This window comes from Sinocyclocheilus rhinocerous, unplaced genomic scaffold (genome assembly GCF_001515625.1).
Source record: "Sinocyclocheilus rhinocerous isolate Xijiao unplaced genomic scaffold, SAMN03320098_v1.1 scaffold889, whole genome shotgun sequence".
NCBI classification, from domain to species: Eukaryota; Metazoa; Chordata; class Actinopteri; order Cypriniformes; family Cyprinidae; genus Sinocyclocheilus; species Sinocyclocheilus rhinocerous.
In genome coordinates, this window is record NW_015638024.1 from 1,238,493 (window position 1) to 1,264,948 (window position 26,456).

Below are 26,456 nucleotides of genomic sequence, written 5' to 3' on the forward strand. Positions count from 1 at the left end.
ATAAGAAATCTCTTTCTCGCTAATATGGCATTTACAAATCACAAAGTTTCACAAAAAATATATATTTGTTGGGTTTGTGTATTTGTTTGTTGCGGATTCCAACATTCTGCATGTTTTTGTCATCACTACCACGCAGACTGATTGATGAAAGTGGACATAAATGGATAGTGACGCCTATATTCTGACGTTTGTCGGCCAAACGTCCTGCCAATGTCAGTGCCAACAGCCAAAGCAATAAAGAATCATGCTTTAATGCTGACCTGAGGAGCATTGGAAGGTCTTCTGAGGGGAACCGATGTCTAACTCCAAGGCGTTTGAAGTACAATGCTTAGTATGAATCTGGAGTGACCAGGCACTGTTGAAAGCCTTCGATTTGACCCAGCTCACCACGCACAGGTAATGATCTTGCCTTTTATCTTCAGATACCCGTTTTGGATTAAAGAGTGGCTGGGTGTGAGTAGGCCTACCAGCTTACATGCTCTCACACAGAAACCACCTTTGTGCAATTCAATTTCATTTAATTACTACCTCTTTAAGTTCATATTGACTGAGCTCAGATGGTTTACTAGTTTCATTGATTGGAGGCAAGGATTGAGAAGAGTAAGCTTCAAGGGTGAAAAGAACTAAATTGTGAAGCTGAAGGCACACAGATTAAAGATGTAAATTTCGGTTGATTGGTATCAAAAAATCAAAGCAGATGCTGCTGAAGGGCATTGGGATAGAACAGTAAATGATCCACTTCAGTAATTAACTTGCATTTTTGGCACAAGCACGACAGTACTTGCAGATCTCAGTTATGCATTTTACATAACAGTTTTCTTTTTTGGGGGAGGAAGGTTTGACGTTCGTTTTCAGTGGCCATCGAAATTGATTATACCAAATCTTGGGGCTGACAGTTCTACGATTTCATAGAAGCAAGGCATTCAAGTAAAGGTTTCACTTTTATAATATTGTGCAGCACTATGGGACTTTTCACTGTTTGCAAAATTTGTCTGTGTTTATGCATTCCCGACAGACTGTCAATCTTCTTTTATTGGATTTATATCAGTATCAAAATGTAATATAAAAAAGATAAAGGACAGAGTGTCAGTTTGCCTTAGCTGTGCGGTGGGGATTTATGACTCTTTTTGCATCGTTATAGTTACCACTAGGTAAAGACAAATAAATTGTGAAGCTGAAGGCACGCAGATTAAAGATGTAAATTTCGGTTGATTGGTATCAAAAAATCAAAGCAGATGCTGCTGAAGGGCATTGGAATAGCACAGTAAATGATCCACTTCAGTAATTAACTTGCATTTTTGGCACAAGCACGACAGTACTTGCAGATCTCAGTTATGCATTTTACATAACAGTTTTCTTTTTTGGGGGAGGAAGGTTTGACGTTCGTTTTCAGTGGCCATCGAAATTGATTATACCAAATCTTGGGGCTGACAGTTCTACAATTTCATAGACGCAAGGCATTCAAGTAAAGGTTTCACTTTTATAATATTGTGCAGAACTATGGGACTTTTCACTGTTTGCAAAATTTGTCTGTGTTTATGCATTCCCGACAGACTGTCAATCTTCTTTTATTGGATTTATATCAGTATCAAAATGTAATATAAAAAAGATAAAGGACAGAGTGTCAGTTTGCCTTAGCTGTGCAGTGGGGATTTATGACTCTTTTTGCATCGTTATAGTTACCACTAGGTAAAGACAAACAACTTTATGAGTCTTACGAGACAATTTAATCAGATTCGTTCAAAAAGCTGGCTGAATTCAGAATAGCATTCTAGTATTCTACTGTTATATAAATATATGGCAGAAATAGTAAATAATGGCAGTATATGCTATTCCGAATTCAGCCTCTGATATTAGCGTAGATGCCATTCTTCTAACGATGTAGCAAGTACATCGGGTGTTATGGGAAGTGTTCCCGGTTTCGGTTGTCCTAATTAATGCAGCCTAAAAATCCTTTAACAGATTTGAATATTAGAAATGTGTTAGTGCATTATGTGTAAACCAGGTTAAAGAGATGGGTCTTTAATCCAGATTTAAACTGGCAGAGTGTGTCTGCCTCCTGAACAATGTAAGGTAGGTTATTCCAGAGTTTGGGCGCTAAATAGGAAAAGGATCTGCCGCCCGCAGTTGATTTTGATATTCTAGGTATTATCAAATTGCTAGATTCATCAAGACTTTGTGTGAAAATTATCACAAGGTTCATAACTTCCTTTGAGCATCTTTATCATAGGAATAGCCAATGTGTCTCTCAGTGGCTTCCCCTCCTTGGGCTGAACACTTGCTTCCCAAAAACACTATAATGTATTTTTAGTCTCACTGATAAGCATGAAAAGGGAAGACGATAATCTGTAAGAAGCAGCACACTCCTAAGTGTGTGTAGGATGGCATCTCAATGGCCGGAAGTGTTTGAGCCTCGACTGTCGACAGGGAGGACCGGGGCCACCCGTGCGAGTGCGACACTATCAAATGGAACTTATTGCAACTGCTCCATAAGTGATATATGGCCATAGGCTATTACTATCAGAGTGATATATGAATCTTATTGTTATTGTTTTGATATGTAGTCACTTTTATTAAAGCCATTCTGTTTAATAAGACATGTCATTGAATATAAGGTGTAAATATGCTCTCAATAGCAATTGCGATACGCTTACTTCCTGGAAATAGTGGTTTTTTTTTATTTGTTTGTTTGATTTTTTAAACCAGGCTGGTTTCAATGTGATTTACGGTGTGCTGTTGAGCTGACGAATCGTATCATTCATCCCACTTAGCCGATAGCAGCCAGAGGTTATCTGTAGGGATGTACTACATACACGACCATGCTGCCGGCTTTGAACAATGCACACCCTTTTCCGATACCTACACAATGAAAGGCAGGGTTGAGCGGCCTCCAGGGTGTGACAGAAAATGATAGCGCTAAGGTCTGATGAGAATTTGCGATGGAAAGCACAATGAGAGGGGTAAAGAGCAAAGCACCTCGACTCTGCAGGCTGTTGCAAAAGCTGAAAACAGCCCACCTTTCCAATATAAATGGTAACACATAGTACAGAGTTGTTTTTGGTCTTTAGGCAATTTCCTGACAGTGAAATGCTGTTTGCAACTCATTTTACTTTTGTAATATGATGTAGTTCTGAGTGAAACAGAACATTTAATGAGAAAATATGGGGAACGGCAGTTTCTATTCATTGGTATTTGTTTAGATTGTGCAAAGTGGCTTTTTTTTTGTTTCTGCCATGGAATAAAAACATTAAAAAAGTAACTGTGACTTATCTCACAATTCTGACTTTTTTCTCAAAATTACAAGATATAAATTCAGAATTGTGACTTTCCCACAATTCTGTTTATGCCTTTTTTTTCTTAGAATTCTAATTTTACATCTAACAATTTTGTTTTTGTTTTGTTCAAAAAATAAAAAATAAAAAGGTAACTGTGATTTTCTCACAGTTGACTTTTTTCTCACGATTGCAAGTCTATCTTTTTCAATTCTGTGTTTATATCTTGCAATTCTGATTTTATATAGCACAATTCTGAGAAGAAATGTCAGAATTGTGAGATATAAACTCGCAATTGAGAGAATTAAAAAGTCAGAATTGTGAGATAAAAAGTCGCAGTTTACTTTTTTACTCAGAATTGCAAGAAGAAAAGTCAGAATTGTGAGATATACAGAATTTACCTTTTTATCAATTTTTTATTATGTGGCAACATTTTTTAAATGTAAAGTCGGCAACACCAAAGCTCCAAAAGTATCAAAAATTTTGGTTTTTTGAATGTTTTTTTTTTTATTTATATATTTTTTTATAATTTTGGAGCTTTGGTGTTGCCGACTTTACATTAAAAAAATTGTTCCACTTGTTTCTTAGTCGACCACCCAGTTGAGATCGATGTGCGTGCTTTTGCCTGCTTTTTATTATGTGGCAAAAGCAATTGATTAACATTCTCAAAAGCCCACAAAGAAACCTTTTTTCTTTTTAATCTTTTTAGAAATTGTTCACAAAAAGACCAGGAGGAACATGGATTAACTTTGATTTCAAGTTGACTTTAAATGCATTTGATAGTACAATAAAATGCTTCATTACTAGTGCAATTATATCATCATCATCAAAGTGAGCCTCAGGCCACAAGCTATAGTTCCTCTTTTCCCCACTAGGAGGTGATCTTTTACTTTTAATAAAATAATCAAACAGAACAAACAAATGAAGTGACAAACATCTGAAGTAATCACTAATATACTAACTAATAAAAGGATTGATGTTGCTTTATTGAAGAACTGAATCCACTAAGGCAGATAATATGTACTGCATTATTACACTGATGCATTTGGTTGTTCCATGAATCTGAGTATGAAACGCTTTTATGTTGATACCTAATATGTTTCTCGGTAATGAGTAGAATTTTGTTATGATTTCAGATATGCTGTGCGTTAGAGAATATATCGAGATGATTTTATGCTTTAACCCTGAGACGGATTTTCAAGACAGTAATACATCAAAACAGGTCCAGTATTACAAAGTAAAGACATACGAAAAGACGTATAACAATGAAAACATTCTCAGTGCTGCTTTGGAGCTCACACACTCTTCATGTATGCATGTCAAATGTTTCCAAAACGGTATATTAGCACCAAGAACTACAAAGGAAGCGCATTTGAAACAAACATTAGAAATAATAATAACAATCATACACCTTTTTAATTGCAAGTGTTTAACGCAATGATTACAAACATGTTCTCTTTCGTAGGCTGGTGTGCTCTGAACTGAGGTACTCAGGAGGTGAATTATCACGGATACATTTTCAAGTTATCAGTTATTTCGAATGAGCTGTGAAATTACTTGATGTTTAAATGGCACAGTACTTGAACGGCCTATGGAGCAACTGTGACAGCCATTACAAATGTGTAACTCTACCTCAGCTCTACTCTGCCAACCCCCAAGGAGAAACATAGTGTTGTTAGAAAAGTAATGAAGTGCTATAAAAAGCAGTTTCAGGCAATCAAGGTACAGTATAAATAGCAGCTGGTGTAGAGTACTTTCAAAATTTGAAGAGGAAAAACCAGGACTTTTTAAAGCCAAATGTTTCTGTCAGTCTCTGTACTCCATCCTGTTTGTTCTAACGCTACAAAAAAAAAAGAGGTTGGATCCCAGTGGGAGAGTCCCATCAAAGTCTCTCTGAGCAAAATCCATTAGGCAAACAGAAGCCTAAAGATCTGCCAGATGACAAACAACTTCAAGGCAAAAGCTTGAAGAGTTTAGCACCATGCGGAATCAAAGGCGTCATTAGACGAGTGTAATATCACATGGAGTTTGCTGTGATGAACACATAGATGCGGGCCAGGAAAGTTGTGAAAGTTCCTTGACGCAGCAGCTTCATTTCCACGTCGATGAGGAAGTCCCGCGGCTCCCGCACCTGCCGGTGCAGGTACACTGCGCCCGTGAAGCTGTTAAGCTTCCGTGTGCTGAAGTAGCCTTCCTCATTTCCTCGCGGGATGCTGATGATGATGTTGTCACCCGAGTAGGCGGGCGAGGGTCCGATGCGGAAGATCTGAGCTGGGATGATGATGTTGGTCTGGAAGCTCAGCTGGTAGTATGTGATGCGTGATGGCATGGTCTGGCACTGCTGGAAGTTGGGGCAACTTATTCGCTCGCAGCGTCTAAAAGCAGGGGAGAGGTCAGAGTTTTGGCAAACAGAATGTGTAAGAGTTTGTTCTGTAAAGACCCTGGCCAAATTCATGTTTTAAAGTCAAACATCTAAAATGGCTCTTAGGACATTAAGGGTGTTTTCACACCTAGTTCGTTTAACCCTTTCAAACGCTCTCGGAGCGAAGTGTGAACACACCCTTTAAGTGATAGTTCAACCAAAAAATGTCATGTCATTCCAAACCCGTTTGACTTTCTACTGTGGAACATACAAGGTGATATTAAAAAAAAAAAAAAAAAAAAAAAAAACCCCAAAAAAAAAAAAAAAAGTCTCACTGTTGCCTTTTCCATACAATGAAAATCAATGGGGTTCAGGTGTTGTTTCAGTTTGTTTGTTTTTTATTTTTTTTTGCTTTTGTTTAGTTTTGTTTTGTTTTGTAGCATTTATCAAATTTTTTTTACTTTATTGAAAAATGCTTCACTGTTCTGTCTATACAATGAAAATCAATGGGATCCAATGTTGTTTTGGTTTATTTATTTATTTACTTTATTATTATTTATTTATTTATTTTAGTTTTATTCGCAATAATTAAACAAAACGAAACATTCTCCAAACTATCTTCTTTTGTGTTCAACAGAAAAAAAGTCACTGGAATAACAAATCAATCAATCAAAACGAAAATACATAAACAGAACATAAAAACACAATATAAAACAACAACATAACACAACAACATAAAACTAAAAACAGAAAAAATAGAGTCATTAGAATGACATGAGGGTAAGTAAATATGATGGCATTTTCATTTTTGAGTAAAGTATCCATTTGAGCACTGAAAAAAAATCCTAATTTAATAAATAAAACTTCAGCTTGTAAGTGATCCCATAATGTTTGTGCTGAATGATACCTCAAATTGTGTGGATCGATGGTTGAGGTGTGCTGTTCAGTGATAAAACAGGCAGCTTGCATTGAAGGAGCCATATAGACACTTAGGGGTGGGCTCTTTTGATTTCGGATCAATAAAGACCACCAACCTAAAACACCCTTACTTGATTGTCTTGTTCCGCTGTTTAACTAAATGTTGTACAGCATGACATACTGTACATAGGTAACATTAGAGTAATACAGTGATACTGTCTCCTAAAATGACCACAACGTAGTCAACGCAGGTGTTTTTGGATCTGCTGACTCCTAGCTGCAGTTAAATCTCTGATAGATCTGCGAATCTCAGGAGGGCTGATGGTGAGCAGTATGAGTTCCCACCAATCAGAGTCCATGCTGACACTGGCCAGAAGTGTGTGTTTGAACTACTGCCTAATCAAAGCAATCTGCCTCCATTCCCTTTGCTTAGCAGAAACCATGCTCTGTAAGGAGCCAGCGTCAATACAGATGGCACAAGGATGCTATAGTGAATGTATTTATGCTCTAAGCAATGCAGATGTACAGAGCCAGTACAGCAGGTGTGCATGTGCGTCTGGATGATTTCCAGTTTCACCATTATGTAATAATACTTTATTTTTTGATAAAATCGGACAGATCATTTATTTCTTGTATTAAAGGGGCAGTTCACCAAAAAAAAATCTGTTAATATCAATTATTCACACTTATGTTTTTCCAAACCCATAAGTCTTTGGCAAATCTGCGAAACACAAAGAAAGATATTTTTAATGAAACCTGAGAGGTCTCTACTTTCCATTGGAAGTCAATGTAATCAAAGCTTAAAAGCTCCAAAAAGGTTATAAATGTTATAAAGTTTTTTTGATGGATGGATGGATGCACTTTATTTCGCTTCAAAATCTCGACCACCATTCACTGCCATTATAAAGCTTGGAACAGCCAGGACATTTTTTAATAGAACTCCGTTTGTATTTGTCTGAAAGAAGAAAGTCATATACACCTAGGATGGCTTGAGGGTGAGTAAATCATGGGGTAATTTTCATTTTTGGGTGAACTATCCCTTTAAGTTTGTTATTGTTCCTGGTGTGATCGGGCCTTGAATTACAAAATGTTTATTTTTGGGTGAACTATCCCTTTAAGAGTTATGAAACTTTTGATTACGGTGGTGAGTTGGACAGGGTCCATCCACGCTGGCAGGTTCACTGTTGGAGCCCACATGTGTTCTGCATGATAAATGTGGTTGGGAAAAAATCCGCAGGCCATACTTACATGTCTGACACTCTCCTGTAGTTGTCTGGACATGTAAATGACAAGCAACGGAAGCCTCCTTGGATGTTGAAACAAGTCTGGGAAGCAGAGCAATTGTGCGATCCAATGGCACATTCGTCAATATCTGAGAACGAAAGGGAAGACAACAGCTAAATTGATGTCATAAATCCATTCGATCAAAAACTGAGACTTCTGAGACTGCTTAAATCTTTCATGTCATTATTCCTTTCCTAAGTATTCTTTTTAGTCCTCACTACTTCTTCACCTCTCATCGACTTTCCTATGTTGAGAGCCTGAGGGAGTTTTGTCAATTTCGTGATCTTTCAGTGACTGATGGAGGACACTAAGCAGCACTGTGTTGAACCTGAGGTTAGCTCTTCACAACACAATGTGCCAATTAGAGAAATTAAGGCTCGGAATTGAGTTTGTAGCATTTGGCTTTAGAAAGGTGTTGGCTAGAATATGAACCACAGTTTAAAGGAACTGTTCACCCAAAAATTATATTATCTTCATCCTTGTGTCATTCCAAATCAATATGCATTTCTTTCTTGTGCAAAACAAAAAGGAGATATTTAGCAGAATGTACAATCTGCTTTTTGTGAATGGAGACCAGGGACATCAATGGGGGAAATTATTATATTATATTATATTATATTATATTACATTATATAGTTCTTTATATATATATAGTTTCTACTATTGCTAGTGTTTTGAATTTGTTTGCTATTTTTGTTTTATGTTCTGAATTGCTTGCATATAGATGCTTGCCTCAACTACACTCTTTTGTACCCAGCATAACATTACAATTATATTATCAAAACTATGCATGATTATATGGTTAATTATATTTTATTATTAATATTTAGTATTGTATAAGCCACTGTTAAATATATAAAACGACAACATAACATAAAACAATAAGATAACACAACATAAAACAACATCATTACATAAAAAAACAATAATATAATACAACATAACAAAACATAAACCACGACAACAACCCTTAAAGCAATAGTCCACCCAAAAATGAAAGTTCTCTCATCATTTAGTCACCCTCATGTCATGTTTTGCAGAATGCTGGTCAGCAGAAGAAAGAAATGCATACAGGTAGGGGTGGGCGATATACCGGTAGACACGATTAACCGGTAGAGGTTTTGGACTATCGTCTCTATCACGGTTACACGCTCATGTGATGTTGCTGTGCTACGTGGTCACCAAAACCTATCATTTGCACACATTTTTAAGCATTGCGGTTTTAAAACAAGTGATTTTAAGCCGATGAAACACAATCATATATGCACGCGAAACTCTGAGAGACTGTTTCTGAGCTCTGTCAGAGCAGTGTTGCCAGATTGGATGGACAATTTCCAGCCCAAAACCCTCCAAACCTCACCAAAACCCACCCACTTCAACAAAAAAACGCCCAAAACGATAACTCTCAAAATAATGTGACAGAATGTTATTGCCATGTCAATCAAGGCATTGATAAGGACCATTTTTAACTCCTTAAAACAAAATAATATAAAAATAGATACATTTCCCAGGAAAACGGATAAAATCAGGGCAAATACACTAAAGAGAATTACCAAATATCACTAAAATATGCAGACAGACATTATGTCAAAACGGCAATCAAGAAATTGACCGATACCCTCGAAAAAAAAAAACATGTGCATCATTTTCAATGTCAACAGTCAGAATAAGCCAATTTAAATGCAAAAAGTGCTCAATATAAGTGATCGGAATAAGCAAAGTAATTAGCAGGTATTTCACACTCGTTCATGCACACACAATGACAGTTAAAACGGTGTCATTCATTGATATGTATACTGTAAGATAATCCGACCATAAAAAATTAAAAACAGTAATGCGCTTACCTTCGTGTCATATTTTAACTTCAGACAGAACTAGATGAAGTCTTTCGTTAAGTATATATTGTAGAACATAATACAGAACTTGGCACAGTCCCATATTCAGTTTCGATTTTTATTCAATTATTCAACTGTGCTCTGACTTCAGAGTTACAATGATATTAGAGCCTTCATGTCATCTCCCTCCACAGGTGTAATTCACATCGAGTCACTCTCCCACTCTTTACCGTGTAACTTATATTTGGGTCACTCTGGCATTGTGATCACTTGAATATACAGCTATACATTCAAAATCTGATTCTTTATCATGCTAAAAACCCCTCAACTCATGAATCGTCACGTCTGTCTGCTGATCCCTTTTGACTGGCTAAAAGTGTGGCAGGCAACGTCAACATCAGCATCAGCCGACTCTGCAGTGGGTGTGTGTTTAGAAACGTCATGATGACAGATTTGATGCAGTAGCCTATATGCACACTTGTGTATTGTTTGTTAACCAATTAGCCTATACAATTTAGATGTTTGAAAACCGCCAAACTGACCCCAAATTTTGTCCACCCGCCCAAACCAATTTTTACCCACCCAATCAAATTCAAAAGGCAGGAACCCACCCAATCTGGCAACACGGTGTCAGAGAGGTGCGTACAAGTGAAGACGGTGCTCATAGAGCGTTGGAGTATTGAACTGAGTTATTTTGCCGCTTTATAGGCCTTGAACGGTTAAATACACACACTTGTATGGGTCAAAATGCCCGTCTTTGAAGTATCCTCGTAAACACAGTAATTTAGGTCTTAAGTAAAAGAAAACAGCTGAGAAAGAAAACACACGTGTAACAGTATATTGGATCTGGGCAGCTCTTAAAGTGACAGCAGTCTAATATTCCTGCTGTCTGTCGTTCATGTTAATCAAACAACAAAAGAGAGAAAATCTCTCACTGCTCTTGACTAAATCACTTTTATAACTTTAATAAGAAGAAATATATATTTAATTTATACAGTGAAGGATATGCAGTGTTTTTTGTGATTGACACTGGTAACAATAATTATGAAATTTCTATGGTATCAAAAATGTTGTTATCATAAAGAGCTTATTTAAAGCAAAAATAACTATAGCGTGATATATATATCGTTACCGTGAAATAAAATTACTCATATCATGATATAAGATTTTGGTCATATCGCCCACCCCTACATACAGGTTTGTAACGATTTGAGGATGAGTAAATGATGACAGAATTTTCATTTTGGGAAGACTATCCTTTTAATAGGATAATCAGAACATAAATCCTAAACATTCAGTGTTATGCTATGTGCTTTTATTTATACAGAAGATGAAGCAAAGACTTATATGTAATAAGATAAAGTAATATATCACTTTAGTGTTACCTTGACAGGTGCGTCCATTAGGTGACATAGAGTAACCATGGGGAGGACAGGCACATGTGTAGCTACCTGGGACATTCACACACTGGAATGCACAGAGGTTTCCAATGCTCTGTGAGCACTCGTCGATATCTAGAGAACAAATAAGAGCATTTCATCTTTATCACTGAGAAAACTAGCCATTTATAAAGAACATCACAACAAACCACTGTGAGATGGGTTTGGCCATTAACCAGAAAGATTTGTGTTTAAGAAAATGTGCCAACAACACACTAATTGCTACACTGTGCTGAAAAAAATCCATCCTTATTAAAATATTCAAGACATTATCGATCTCATATCACCATCAGAGGATCCCCATCATCTCTTTAATCAACATACAGTATAATGGGAATGTGTCCTTGTACTTTAATCCTTAATGGGTACGAATGGATTGATGAAAACTCATTTTAATCTATTTCCTGGCTTAAGGACATTGATAACACTTCACCTTCACATGTGTGCCCGTCCTCTTTCAGGTAGTAGCCCATTCGGCAATAACACTGGTAGGAGCCATAAATGTTTGCACACTCCTGACTGCAGGGATTGTTGTCACATTCATTAATATCTATGAGAGAACACAGAAAACATCAAGTTTCTGGATTAAAAACGGTTTGTTTGTACAAATTTGCATGAATCATTACAGTCTTGTGCACACTGGCAGGGTGTCATAACAGCGCAAATATAAAATGGGGTCCAAAAGTCTGATACCACTCTGAAAATTTGGGATTGAAAATCTAATTAAAACCTGGGAAAATGGTTAGGCAGATGTAAATAAAATGAAAAAATAATAAAAAAGAGGAAATATTTATAATTCTGCACTATTTATAGATGACTAATGGATCATTCTCAGATCATAATGGAGAACATGAACAGCTGTTTTTTATATTCAACTGTCATGTTCATGAAAAAAAATATTGTATTAAACTACTAACTCTGCAAAATGGCACATGGAGTATATTTTTATTTTAATACTGTTGTCCCTCTGAAACCACACTAAAAGTCACCTCATGAAAAGTTCCTCAGGCTATGTCACCCGCCAAGTCCTTGAAACAAACTGAATAAATGAATGGATCTGGCCATGATGGAACTAGTAAAAAAAAAAGAGTGTGCTTCAGTCCTCTAGAAAACTCTTCAGCTGACAGTTCACTCGTCTGTTTTTGTTTTTCACTCTATTCGTGTCTCACTTTAATTGGAAAGAAAGAACATTCATACTGTCAGAACACAACACATTCTTCGCAGGCAGACTCATCCGTGTTCAATTCTGCAAGTGCAAATGGATGTACCTTCACAGTTCTTGCCATCAAAGGCCAGGGAGAAGCCAGTGGTACAGGAGCACTGGTAGGAGCCCGGCGTGTTATCACAGGTCTGGGCGCACAGGCGGCCCGGGTACCGCCAACACTCATTTACATCTGCCAGCAGAAAGGATGCAGAGAACTGCATTAGTTTACAAACATACTGTAGTCTGGGGAGCATCTCTCTCTCCCTGCCTTGCTGTCTTATTTCACTCTGCTATAGGAGTAGAAGAGATAAGACATTAGGATAATCTGCACGCTCTATGGAGCATGAGCTGCTGTCAGCTTCATCTATATGCACACTGTTAGTCTGGCTAATCACAGAGAAGACGATGTCTTTTGGGTAATTCAGTCACGGTATCCAAACTGTTTTTAAACCCTTCAAGTGCTTTATTTTGCAACTGTGGTTTAAGATACTTCTAAAACATTTGAATATGTTTAAGGTCAGAAGTCAGTTTTCCTGTGTTACAGATGCTAATGCTAATGCTAAAAAAACTTCCTCCTGTATTGCATAGTATTCTGTAAGATCATTTTTGAAGTGGCGTTCTGTTCAGCAAGCCTACTGTGTGAACTTGTGTTTTGGCTGTGTATTTGTTGTGTGTGTCAATGCATGTGTTGATACGCACCCACACAGAGCTGGCGAACGGCGTCGTACTGGTAGCCGGTTTGGCAGTCACAGCGGTAGCTCCCGGGCAGGTTGTGACAGATTTGGCCCTCTCCACAGCGGTGGGTGCCCGTCTGACATTCATCTACATCTGTACATATTCAACAGTCTTACTAGTTCTCACAGACTTTACAAGTACAGTTAGCATATGCTAACAGAAATGGTAACAAAAAGTACCATGCTACTAGAGTGGTTTTTCAAAATTGTATTGTACCATGGTACAAACAGCATGATTTTTTTTGTACATGCATCATAGTAGTAGTAGCTTGGTATTTATTGAGGTTCCTTGGTACATGAATAAGGTTATCATTCAGTATCATGGTATTATCATCTCATACCATCATTTACCATGGTACTGTCACAGTACTTCCTAGGTATGTTGTTTAAACAAGTGGAACTGGCTTTTGTCAAGCCCCGCTTCAAAAAGAAATAAAAATTAAAGTTGGTGGGAACCAATCAACAAGTAAAAGGATAAATAAAATAAAATTATGAAATATTAAGTTCTATTCATAATATGTATAATTAATATGTATCTATAAATAATATTTTATCTAATATTGTACACTACCAGTTTGGGGTCAGTATGATTTTTGAATGTTTTTGAAAGAAGTATCATGCTTAGCATTTATTTAATCAAAAATAAAGTAAAAACAGTAATATTGTAAAATATGATTACAATTTAAAATTCCTGTTTTTTCTTTAATATATTTTAAAATGTCATTTATTCCTGTGATGGCAAAGCTGAATTTTCAGCAGCCATTACCCCAGTCTTCAGTGTCACATGATTCTTCACAAATCATTCTACTATGCTGATTTGGTCCTCAAGAAACATTTTTTGTCATTATCAATGTTGAAAACAGTTATGCTGCTTATATTTTTGTGGAAACCGTGATACAAGGATTCAGGATTCTTGAATGAATAGAAAGTTCAAAATAACAGCATTTATTTGAAATAATCTTTAGTAATCCTTACTAAATAACAGTATTAGTTTCTTAAAAAATAAATCTTACTTATCCCAAACTTTTGAATAGTAATGTATATCTATTATATATATATATATATATATAAAATTTAAAAAAATCTAAAACCATTAAAAGGTGTCTGAAAAGGTAGAGTTTAAAAAGTTGAAGGGTTAAGGTGTAGGTGTGTATATTTATGTGCGTCCTCACCAATACATCGTGCTCCATCAGGGCTGGAATGGTAACCCCGACTGCACATGATAATCTTGCGCTGACAGGTGTAAGAGCCCACAGTATTTATGCAGTTAAAGCCAGACGTACATGGTTCTTTCACACTGCTGCATTCATCGATGTCTAAAATAAAGTGAGAGAGAGCATAAAAGTGAAGGCATATGAAACAAAAAGCAACTTTCTTGTAAAAAAAAAACTAATCATAAACGTGTCTTTGCTTGATGGGGCTGTCATTTGCATTTTTCAGATTTTGGTATTCTTCATGCATCTGTCCACTAGGGGGCACTGAGTGACTATGTCTTACCGATGCAGTTGCCGTGTGAGTCCTGAATGAAGCCTGTGAGGCAGCGTTGCTTCGGGTTACACGTGAACGAGCCATCAGTGTTCTGGCACTGGAAGCCCATCCCACAGTTATGGGTTCGCATAACACACTCATCGATGTCTAGAAGAGAGAGAAAGAGTGCACCAGATGTCAAAACAGGCCAGTGGACCGGACAGCAAGACGCCACCCAGTCGGGTTCCTGCTATGATAGATTTGTTTAGCTTTTGAGACTGATGCTGTTATAAGGTCCAAACAAATTAAGTTTCCTCTCTTAAAACCTTCAGGAAAATCTGTAAATCTCACCAAATTTGGCAAGCATAGCAGCATAATGAATAGACAGAGCTCATCTGAGACATCTGATGGAGGAGATGGGTTTGGACAGAGATCACAACAGTACTCGATTACAAGTTAGAACTTCACAGTAGGTGGCACTGTGGCTCAATAACAGGCCGGGAAAGCATGCTTCCACTTCAAGGCAGATGATCTCACAGGATCAAACCCTAGTTTCTCCATAGTCATCCACAATGGCCTACTATTAAAGTAAAAACAAAATGAATTTGTATTTCACAACTTGTTGACATTAAACTTTCTTCATCTATATAGACACGACTAAAAGCAATAATAACCTATATTATTTCAGTTATCGAGTCAAATGTTGATTCAGTATCCGCTCTGATGGAATAAGTTCAGAGAAGGATTCAAACCGGTATCTTGTCTTTTTGAACTCATATTAATTAAAATAACCATACTAATCAGTGATTCATTTGGGAATTGAATTACCATTGTCTGATTCATTCATCATTTGATTCAATAAAAAATAAATAAAAATATAACACATCAGCTCATACGACTCATTTGCATCTCAGTTATCGAGTCAAATGTTGATTCAGTATCCGCTCTGATGGAATAAGTTCAGAGAAGGATTCAAACCGGTATCTTGTCTTTTTGAACTCATATTAATTAAAATAACCATACTAATCAGTGATTCGTTTGGGAATTGAATTACCATTGTCTGATTCATTCATCATTTGATTCAATAAAAAATAAATAAAAATATAACACATCAGCTCATACGACTCATTTGTTCATGAATCACATTGCACTGGTCATGATCACTGGTCATGGTTTTTGATTCACTAAAAAGAACCAGCTTACAAGAGTGATTCGTTTGGGAATCAGATTACCATGGTCATGCAGAGTTTTTGATTCACAAAAAAGAATCAGCTCATAATGAGTCAATTTTTCATTAATCACACTGCATGGTCATGCTGTATGTTTTTGATTCACTAAAAAGAACCAGCTCATAAGAGTGATTCGTTTGGGAATCAGATTACCATGGTCATGCAGAGTTTTTGATTCACAAAAAAGAATCAGCTCATGAGTCAATTTTTCATTAATCACACTGCATGGTCATGCTGTATGTTTTTGATTTACTAAAAAGAACTGGCTCATGATGAGTCTTTTGTTCATGAATCGGCTGCACTGGTCACACTGTATGTTTTTGATTCACTAAAAAGAACCAGCTCATAAGAGTCATATGTTTGTTAATTGGACTGCTTTGCTCATGTTGTATGTTGTTTTAGCATGCAGCCCGAGGACAAGTCAACAGAAAGACATAGATATTGTCTGGTACACCAACTAAAATGTAAAATATGATTTCTTAGCACCATTACCTAAGCAACATGAAACCCACTTATGGCTATTGGTGAGCCCTTAATTTCAGACGTCCAAAGCCTGCAATTAGTTAAAATCCACTACTTCCATTCTGTCACTTATTATGATTATTATTCCTCCACATTTACAGTATTAGCATGCACCAGGCCAAGTCCTGACAAGAACCAGACTCTTGCAAAGTTTTCTCTGTTCAAAGGCAATGGTTAGATGTGTCTAGGCATCTGCTTTGTGTAAAAACAGACTGCGGGAATCTTTAGACGTTAGCAATCGAGAGCCCGAGGCAATCAGCTGTGGCCTCTTTCGAACTGCGAAGGCCTGCAAAATTAGCATTTTACTGCACAGATTGATGAATGGTTTCTGGTTCTTCTCTGCAGCGGTGACGGTGGTGTGTTTAGATGATGAAGACACTGGTCCGAGATCTGTGGAGTAGTGTGGCCTAGACGACTCTGACAAGGATGGAAGACCGTTTGTTATTGATTTTGTCCATATGCATCACCGGATAGCTCTTATAGCTGGGCGAGAGTTGGACCACTGCCATGTTTCTGCTGATCTTATCTCATGTTAATACATAGTTCATGCAGACATAACTCTCAGCATATTTTAAGTAATAAAACAATGCTCTCTGTGTACTTTTAGTGAAATTAAAGCTTGTGTCATTTTTGCACCACTTACTAAACATACAAATAATGTGTTTTCCTGATCACTTCTCCATTTGTCATTGGTGACACAAACTGACAGTCCCACCCCCAAATACACACTATTGCTTGAACAAATATTGCTAAATGCAATTACTTCTGTCATCAAAATTTTGAGGTCAATATTTTTTTTTTTTTGAAGAAAGTTATTTATTCAGCAAGGATGCATTAAATTGATCATAAAAGAACTTAAAGACTTTTACATTGTCACAAAAGAATGTTTAAAAGTTACTTTCTATTCATCAACGGATTCTAAAAAATAATAATAATAATAAAAAAATAACCATATTGGTAAGAAATGTTTATGTACCAAATCAGTACATCAGAATGATTTCTGAAGGGTCATGTGGCACTGAAGACTGAAGTGATGGCAAATTCAGCTTTGGAATCACAGGAATAAATTAAATGTTTAAATATAATAAAATAAAAAACAGTTATTTCTAATTATATTTCACAATATTACTATTTTTACTGTATTTCCGATCTAATAAGGTCAAATAGGTAAGAGATACACATTAAATTAAATACTGTTTTAGTATTTTAATTAAATATATAGTTAAATTTTTTTAACTGAATACAAATTTTTGGATTACATTTAGCTTTCTCGAAAACATTTTAAACGTGTACAAATTATTTAACATTTATTTCTGATTTATTTATCTGTTCATCATTTGGTAACAGACTGCTGCAGTTACTAAAAAGGTTTTTTATTTTTTTGCAAATATCTATTCCTTAAAAGTACTAAGAGAGTCATTAATGGAAATTAGGAAAAGGTGAATTAGGTAAATTAGGAAAACAAAATTGCATGTGTGTTATGTGTGTGTATATGTGAGCATTTGTTGATACTGTACCCACCTTCACATACTCCATTCCTCAGCTGGTAACCGCTCGAACATGAGATCTGCCTCTCGCACACAAACCCTCCTACCGTGTTCACGCAGCGCTCGTCGGCCTGGCAGGTGTGCGTGTTTGTCACACACTCATTCACATCTGCAAAGCAAAAGCACAGCATAATTTCACTGAGCTCCAAAGTAGAACATCCTCACACAGAGCCAGGGACACAAATGGAGAGTTACATCCACAAAAACCTGGAATGGAGAAGCTGAAGCTGATGGAGAAGCAAGCAGGTGAGACAGCAGTGTAAAAAACAAAGACTGGTAGAGCCCGCTGCATATTTCCATTAGACATGGCACACATAAGGCATTTTACTTCAAGTTCTTTAGTTCTGGCACTGTGGTGAACTGTCATGATCTTTGGTTGGCCAGATTCATTAATGGCAATAACTCTGGACTACATTGAAAAAAAAAGTCTAAACAAGATTGGAAAACGAGCATGGCCCAGGGAGAGGAGAAAATAATTACTTGAAGCTTAGACAATGGCTTATTTGTGGGCCAAGAAAGGGATTCAATCTGTCATGTTATTGCCAGAGTAAATAATTTCAGGGGACTGGGTGGAAATGTTTGAGCTTTCTTCTGGCCACATTAGGAGAGAAGAGAAAAAAAAGCACATGGTACCTTATCTGTTCCACACAACAACTGGTAACACCATAGATAGAACAATGAATTTGACTGTTTGAAAGTTTTTTTGGGCACCCAAACAAAAACAAGTTTTTTAGGTAAATCAGAGCCACTTCACTGTTGTCATGACAGTGACCACACATTGTGAACCTTGTTTTCAGGCAGCAGCACACAATAATAGTCACTGTGTAGTGTAGAGGCAGCTATACATTTTATAAGTAGACAAGAGCAATGCATGCAAATATTACATAAAGTGGTTCAGTTTTAAGTAATTTTAGTTAATTACTTGAAAATTAAATTAAATTAAATTTTTTGCAAATTTAGTTTTAGAAAGTCTAAAAGCCTTGAATGTGTGTTAATATGTGAATATGTGAAAGTCTACTGAGCTGTTTTGAGAGAAATAGGGAGAAGGTTGAAAAAAAAGAGTGATTACTCACAAAAAATAGCTGGACATCTCAAACAAACAACTCAAAAACAAACTCAATTTTCAAAAAAGGCTTCCGAAAAAAACTCCCTCATCCTCCATGTCTAACCAAACAGAGTGTAACTTTATCTTGCTATTGGCTAAGTCTGTGTTGCTGTGATGGGCCAATTGGGACTAATGAAAGTCCTCTGTTTAATTTCTTTGACTTGCAACTCAGCAAATTTGCTGTCATTCTGGGCATTTTTAATGACTTACTGTAAAAAGAAAATACTGTTCAATTTACAGTCAAGCTGCAGTTGCATTGACAAAAATTCACCATAAAAATGTTTTTAATAAAATATATTTCATTAATATATGGGAATATATTTACTGTTTCCACTGTATGTTATAGGGTGGCACATATCTTATAAAAATTTTTACAATTATTTTCTTTCATTTTTCAATTCATGTTCATTATTACATGTTTAAACAGTAAATGAAAATTAAAAATTCAAAAACATTTTTTTTTACAGTAACATTGCATTTAATGTAATTTAAACCATTCATAATTTTCCTTTGTACATAATGTTTTTCCCATTTTTGGAGTTAACAGGTTTAAACTGTTTTTGTTTTTTTTTTCATTAAAATTACAACCATTTTTTACAGTTTACATATCAGGGCATACGTCAAGCACCCCAGCTGTTAAAGGGTCTTTTATGTTCCACAGAGTCTTACAGGTCTTACAGGTTTGGAATGACATGAACTTAAGTAAACGATGACAGCATTTTTATTTTTAAGTGGACGATCCCTTTAAAAATCCACACTTCAGTTCCCAGGCAAGTGAGATCACCATCTTTTTTAAAGCTTCCTGCATTCATCTGCACATTATTTAGCCCCAAAAGGCACACAGAAAGCAGCTTTGACACCCTCTTGCACTCTGTTGCAGATCCAGCACAGAAGTGTCAACAAGCTGCCTCATCAACATACACGAGCAGTGGCACTTATTCAAAAAATTTGCTTTATCATAACAATATGGTGAATTGCCTTCAAAATGTGGTGCTCTGAAATGCATTAGAGGAAATGCATGGGATGAATAATGCATTTCTGTAGACTGGAGGCAAAGGGGAGTGGGTTAGTGCTATTGCAAAGGGACGTGACTTCAGTGCAAGCTATCAGGATTATGGCCTGTCAACATTATTTCTACATCAGTGGTGCTGCTGTGATCGATAAAGGTTAGGATGAGAGGGTGATGATGACCACCCAAGATGGCTGCAAGCTTGGGTTCACATTTTTGTCTAAATTCCTGTATTTATTTATGAGTCAGTGTTGTTATTTTAACTAAAACTAAAACTAAATAGTTTTTGTTAATTGAAATAAATATGAAATAATATATTGTATTGTATTACAAATATTATTGGCTTTTGTTCCTCTTTTCACTTTGTCACTTTGAATAAAAGCGTGCAAATGTAAAATGCAAAACTTTAAATTTTAAAACTTAAAAATTAGAAATGTTGCCTGTTAACTGAAATAAATAAGATTAAGTCTAAGTACTAAAATTGAAGCTAAATAGAAATACTTAAACTAAAAGCATGTAAAAAAAAAAAAGCATGTAAAATTACAAAAGCTTAAATTAAAATGAAAACTGAAAATTAAAAAATAAGACCTAATTCTAATAAATACTAATGTAGCTGATAAAGTTACTGTTAATAAATAATATAATAGTATATAAATAATACTAAAATAACATTGTTATGAACACACATACAAACACATTTGCATTCTGCATTTTGTAGAATTATGGGAGTACTAAGAAGTCATATATAAATCAATTCATTACAAATGTATTCCAGAATTAAACCATAAATTATTTATAATAATATATATATATATAATATTATATTATATAAATATGAGCGCAAATGAAGAACAACTAGTAAATAGTAACATAAATTTCATTTTTGGTGCACTGCTCCTTTAAGAGCATATATGTTTAACGTATGTAGGATATCAGACCGAATCAGACAATCTAAGATTTGGTCAAACATGGCTGAAACCTGAGGAGCCCAGAATTCCACAAGAGGCCCAAGACACAGGATGTCGTAAATCAGATCCTGGCCATTATTATTTACTTCATCATTAATTTTCAACCTAACAAAACCATTAAAAAAACTGTCCAAATGTAAAAACTGAACAATAATTTTCAAAGCCTACACCCATTTTTTCCGTCTGTACCACAGCATATCTTCTATTTGGTTTAGGGGCCATTCTAAGACTCCAAATTATCTTTCTCAAAAATTAAACAGTTTTGTAATAGATTGAGACATTCGTGTATGCTAACCACTAATGCCTGCTATGTTTTGGTTATGTCTGGAGGAAGGCAACACAAATTCAGTGGGGCCCCTAAGCATCTAGTGAGAATTCTGAGCAAACATAATACCCATAATGCAACCATATGTATGTGAGCTAGTTGTAAGAGCATGCCGATGAGCTTTTGTATTGCCTCCTTGTGTGTTAGTGAGTGTTTATCTGGGCAAGCGATGGACAAACATGCCCCAACAGTGAGCTGAAACGGTCCCACAGTGCCAGTTGAAACCTCTTACCCACACAATCTCTATTCTGGTTGAGAATAAAGCCCTCATCGCACATCTCATTCAGTCGCACACACTGGTAGGAGCCCTCCCGGTTCACACACACCATGTCCCGAGAGCAATTGTGTCTGCCGCTCGTGCACTCATTCACATCTAAGGCACACAACAGTTTAGTGGAAGAAAACAACACATGCACAGATGCAAACACACATGTAATACATATACGCAACCTCCACCATCATAAATTCATACTAGCATTTTACGAGGTGTGAGACCAGATCAGATTTTGTTTCTAATAGTGAGGTTTGCTCTCAGTTAATCAACCATTTTATTGTTGTTCGAAATGGGTTTTCTTTGTGGCAAAATCGCATGCAAGTCTGGCTTTATGAATCTAGAACTCTTAATGTTTACCATGTGAATATGGCTTACGAAGAGAAACAGATGCTAAAGGAAGTCCAGGAAGGATTTGTAGTCTTGAATTTTTGCATTTGGAAGTGTAAACGTCGATCATAAATTGAATGATAGCTAATACTAAAACATTTCATTAAAAAATCCATCCAGTTTCTATAAGTCTTTGGCTCCACAGCAAAGCCAGTCAAGCTTGATTTTGTTACTGCCAAAAACGAAATCAAGGTCTCTGCCCACCCACATGCAGCATATGGGAACGCTTTGACGGAGGGACACAGAAAGAGAGAGAAATAAACTCTTGATACTGAGATAATTCAACAGTGAAAACTGCCCTCTCAGCTGAAGCCATTTCGATGATATCATCCCTTAAACTGTCCTCACATGCAAAAATTGCATTGATTTACAGTTTAGGTCTCCTGAATCAAGTATATAGTAAAATTTGACATTCATGTTGTGCCTCATGTAGGCAATTCACATTTCAGTCAAATACACAGTATTAATTGTTGTTGAATGTCACAGTAATAAATTCAAAATAAGCTTAAGTAAATCAGAGAATGTGAAATGACTAGTTGTTACTTCTACATTTGCTGGAGAAGTTAAAAGCTAATTTACACTGTGCAATTTGTTCTGTCCTTTACGACCGTTGCTTGTCAGATCGTAGAATATAATCCCAGTGAGATCTTGAGTGAAGGCCAAGCAGATAACAAGCAACATAAACAGTATTTTATGCCAGACTGTATGATATAAAGCTAATATTGGTCACAATTGACAGAACTGACAGGCCATTTAATGGTATTAATCCACATCACGTTTTGATATCCTCATTGCAATTTAAAATGGTACAACATAAACCCAAACCCTCTGAATGTTGTGCATAGAAAAATGTTAATCATAGAAAAGTGTAAAAAAAAAAAAAAACTATCAAAGTAGGAGTATAAGATTCATCGAAAATGCAATTAATCTATCAAATGTAATTAATTAAAAGTATTTATCATAAACATTATATTTGTCAGTTTACAGTCTAAAAAATCTAGACAGTAAAAATATATAAATATCATTAAAACAAGAAAAATGTCTTTGATAAACGAAAAGAGAAAAAAATCTTTTGATATAGATAATAACACTTATTTTTAGTGAATGTTTCTAATTTGCATTTAATTATGTATTTTATTATATTTAATTAATACGTTACATAAACATTTTTCTTACTGTATCACATTTTTCTTCTGTCACAGTCATTCATAGTCAGGTTGTCAGACTTTGTTCCGTGTTGTGTGTGTTTTCCTCCCCCCATGTGCTCTATGCTTATTTTTATGCCCATATTTGTTTTTTCCCGTTCCTGTCCTTATGTTCATTTATTCCAGGTCTTCCTTGTTTAGTTCATTCGCTCCCAGGTATTTCCTGTGTTCCCCGCTTTGAGTTCATTAAAGTCTTTGGAATTTACTTTCCTCCTCGTCTCCTCGCTCCTTCGTTCCCGTGCTCCCCGTGTGATTCGTGACAGAACAGTGCACCAAAACAGTAAGCGGCGCCCCTTCTCCCGTGTTTTTGTTTTCTTTTTGAATAGTTTTTGTTTTCCCGTTCTTCTCCCCACGGTATGAGGACCGCCCTTCTGTCAAGCTCGCCCGCCGCGCCGCGCTCCTGAGTCAAGTTTGCTGGTCGCTCCGAAGACAAGCCCGCCGGCCGCATCATTGTCAAGTCCGCTTGCCACGGCTACCACAAGCCCACCGGCCGCTCTGAAGTCAGGCCCGCCGGCCGCCCCAGAGCTCGCTCCAGTGTCTGCTCTAGCCCCAGAGCTCGCTCCAGTGAGGGCTCTTGTCCCCGAGTCTAGCCCAGTGAGGACTCCTGTTCCCGAGTTTAGACCACTGAGGGCTCCTGTTCCCGGAGTCTAGACCAGTGAGGACTCCTGTTCCCGAGTTTAGACCACTGAGGGCTCCTGTTCCCGAGTCTAGACCAGTGAGGGCTCCTGTTCCCGAGTTTAGCCCACGGAGGGCTCCTGTTCCCGAGTTTAGCCCAGTGAGAGCTCCTGTTCCCGAGTTAAGCCCATGGAGGGCTCCTGTCCCCGAGTTTAGCCCAGTGAGGGCTCCTATACCCGAGTTTAGCCCTAGGAGGGCTCCAGTCCCGGAATCCAGTCCAGAGCGGCCTCGGAGGCTGCTATGCCCTGGCCTCCTGGACTGTCTGATCCGCCATGGCCTCCTGGACTGCCTGCTCCGCCATGGCACCTCGAACGGGTATCGCTTCCCGTGTCTGTCCTGAGGGACCTCCAGAGCACCCACCCCCCCTCCCTATTGGATGTTGTGTGGTGTGAAGATGCGCCTTAATGTTGTGTGGCGTAATGTCAGACTTTGTTCCGTGTGTTGTGTGTGTTTTCCTCCCCCCACGTGCTCTGTTTATTTTTATGCCCATATTTGGTTTTTCTCATTCCTGTCCTATTCATTTGTTCCAGGTCTTCCTTGTTTAGTTAATTTGCTCCCAGGTGTGTCCCATTAGTTACTGTGTATTTAAAGTGTGTTCTGCCCCTCGTTTCCCGTCCGCTGTTAAATGTCATTCTGTGTTCTCTGTGATTTCCTGTGTTCCTATGTTCCCCGCTTTGAGTTTATTAGTCTTTGGAATTTACTTTCCTCCTCGTCTCCTCACTCCTTCGTTCCCGTGCTCCCCGTGTGAATCGTGACACAGGTGTTATACTGTAAATTAAATAAAGAAATCTGCACCAACAAAATATTGTGTTTCTGATCTGGTTTATAGTAACAGCTGTGCATGGCAATTTTATTAGCACCCACCATGCGAGTTTATTAGTCTTTGGAATTTACTTTCCTCCTCGTCTCCTCGCTCCTTCGTTCCCGTGCTCCCCGTGTGAATCGTGACACAGGTGTTATACTGTAAATTAAATAAAGAAATCTGCACCAACAAAATATTGTGTTTCTGATCTGGTTTATAGTAACAGCTGTGCATGGCAATTTTATTAGCACCCACCATGACAAGTTCAGGATATGGATTGGAAAGACCTTGAAATATATTTTCTGCAACACTATCAGTACAGTAAATAAACATGCGGTAAAAGTGTCAGATCAGACAGGAAGATGTATTGTGAGAGAGCAGAGCTGTCGAACCCAGGGCTGAGGTCACTGTTTATTATTGTAGTCAGGGCTGAAGGAGAGTAATTGGTCATGGATCAGTGAAGTTGAAGGAAGCAGATCCTCAGGTAAGACTGTGATGTTCAGGTCATGAAAAATCTCTTGTCATAATCCTTTGGGCATAACTGCTATACCCGAGTGATTCAGTCCAATAAGGGATTGGTTAGTGGGGCTAACCAGCTAACGGGGAACTTTCCCATAACTTTCACTGACGTTCTTTAAAAGTTATGTAAATGTTAGGACAAAACGTTCTTAAGATAATGTTTATCGAACGTTCTTATAATGTTATTGATAGTTAATTATGCTCTCATAATGTTGAGAGAAAATGTTCTTAGAACAAAGTTCTTGGGACATCCTTATGATGTTATTTGTACTTAATTAATGTTCTCATAATGTTGAGAGAAAACATTCTTAGAATAATATTCTCAGAACATCCTTATATTATTATTTGCTGAATGTTTTCATAATGATGTCATAAAACATTATGAGTACAACATTCATGGTACATCCTTACAATGTTATTTTTACTTTGTGAACATTCTCATATCATTGAGAGAAAACATTCTTGGAACATCCTTATGATGTTATTTGTACTGAATGTTTGAACAAATGTTTGTTCAAAGTTATCTGGTCTTTAAAAGTCAGCACAAAAAGCATTATTTATACATCATACATGGAGCATATTTTTTGAAATGGTTTAGTTAGACGTTCATCGAAAATTTTTTAAACGTTACTATTTGTTTGATCATTAAAGAGAATTGAAGACAACATGAATTCACAAGACATGCATAAGGAATAAACAATGACTGCATGTTATACAGTATATACACTGACTTTATCCCAGGTAACAAAAATGTTCCTCTAATGTTTAGTTAACTTTCCCATTAACTCTTAGTGAACTACTACAGTAAAATATCAGTAGTACTACAGTACCACTTCAGTAAATTTGTAAATTTTTTTTATTCAAATATTTAATGCACTGTGGAAAAATGCAAAAACTCTTAAAAATGTGTCTTAACCCAGTTTTTAGTTTTTACATTTCTGTTAATTTGAAATCCATACCTGTGGCTTTAAAGGGGTCGTATGATGCGATTTCAAATTTTCCTTTCTCTTTGGTGTGTTACAAGATCTGTAAAGTTGCAAAGTCTAAAGTCTCAAATCCAAAGAGATATTCTTTATAAAATTTAAGGGTCAACCACTCCTACCTAAAACGTCTCGTTATAACACGCCCCCACATGTCTATGTCACGATGTGGGAAGATTTGTATAACGCCGCCCAAATGTTCACGCAAAGAAAGAAGGCGTAACTTTTATTCTCGCTGTAGTATTGTTGTTGCCGCTGCCGCCATTTCGTGAAGGCACTGTGTGTTTCGTTGTTAAAGCGAAACTACTTTGTTTGGCCTTCCAAAAGAGGACGATATCTGCTTCGTCATGCCTGGAGCTGATCCGTGCTGGTCGCTGAAGAAATACATCAACTT

General features: G+C 36.9%; 1 protein-coding gene across 2 annotated transcripts in view; it reads right to left on the reverse strand.

The window, feature by feature from the left end:
* Positions 1 to 4,253: 4,253 nt before the first annotated feature.
* LOC107749432 (fibulin-2-like) overlaps positions 4,254 to 26,456 on the reverse strand; it is a 62,966-nt gene continuing 40,763 nt past the window's right edge. Inside the window, exons 9-18 of one of the 2 annotated variants that reach the window (XM_016564585.1) lie at positions 21,453 to 21,593; positions 17,788 to 17,922; positions 14,546 to 14,683; positions 14,221 to 14,364; positions 13,014 to 13,142; positions 12,379 to 12,504; positions 11,544 to 11,660; positions 11,057 to 11,185; positions 7,801 to 7,924; positions 4,254 to 5,647 (exon numbers count right to left, since the gene is read on the reverse strand). In XM_016564585.1, coding sequence (XP_016420071.1) covers positions 5,290 to 5,647; positions 7,801 to 7,924; positions 11,057 to 11,185; positions 11,544 to 11,660; positions 12,379 to 12,504; positions 13,014 to 13,142; positions 14,221 to 14,364; positions 14,546 to 14,683; positions 17,788 to 17,922; positions 21,453 to 21,593 — 1,541 coding nt within the window. In that variant the 3' untranslated portion in view covers positions 4,254 to 5,289. The remainder of the gene's footprint in view (positions 5,648 to 7,800; positions 7,925 to 11,056; positions 11,186 to 11,543; positions 11,661 to 12,378; positions 12,505 to 13,013; positions 13,143 to 14,220; positions 14,365 to 14,545; positions 14,684 to 17,787; positions 17,923 to 21,452; positions 21,594 to 26,456) is intronic. The other variant, XM_016564586.1, reaches the window with a different exon arrangement.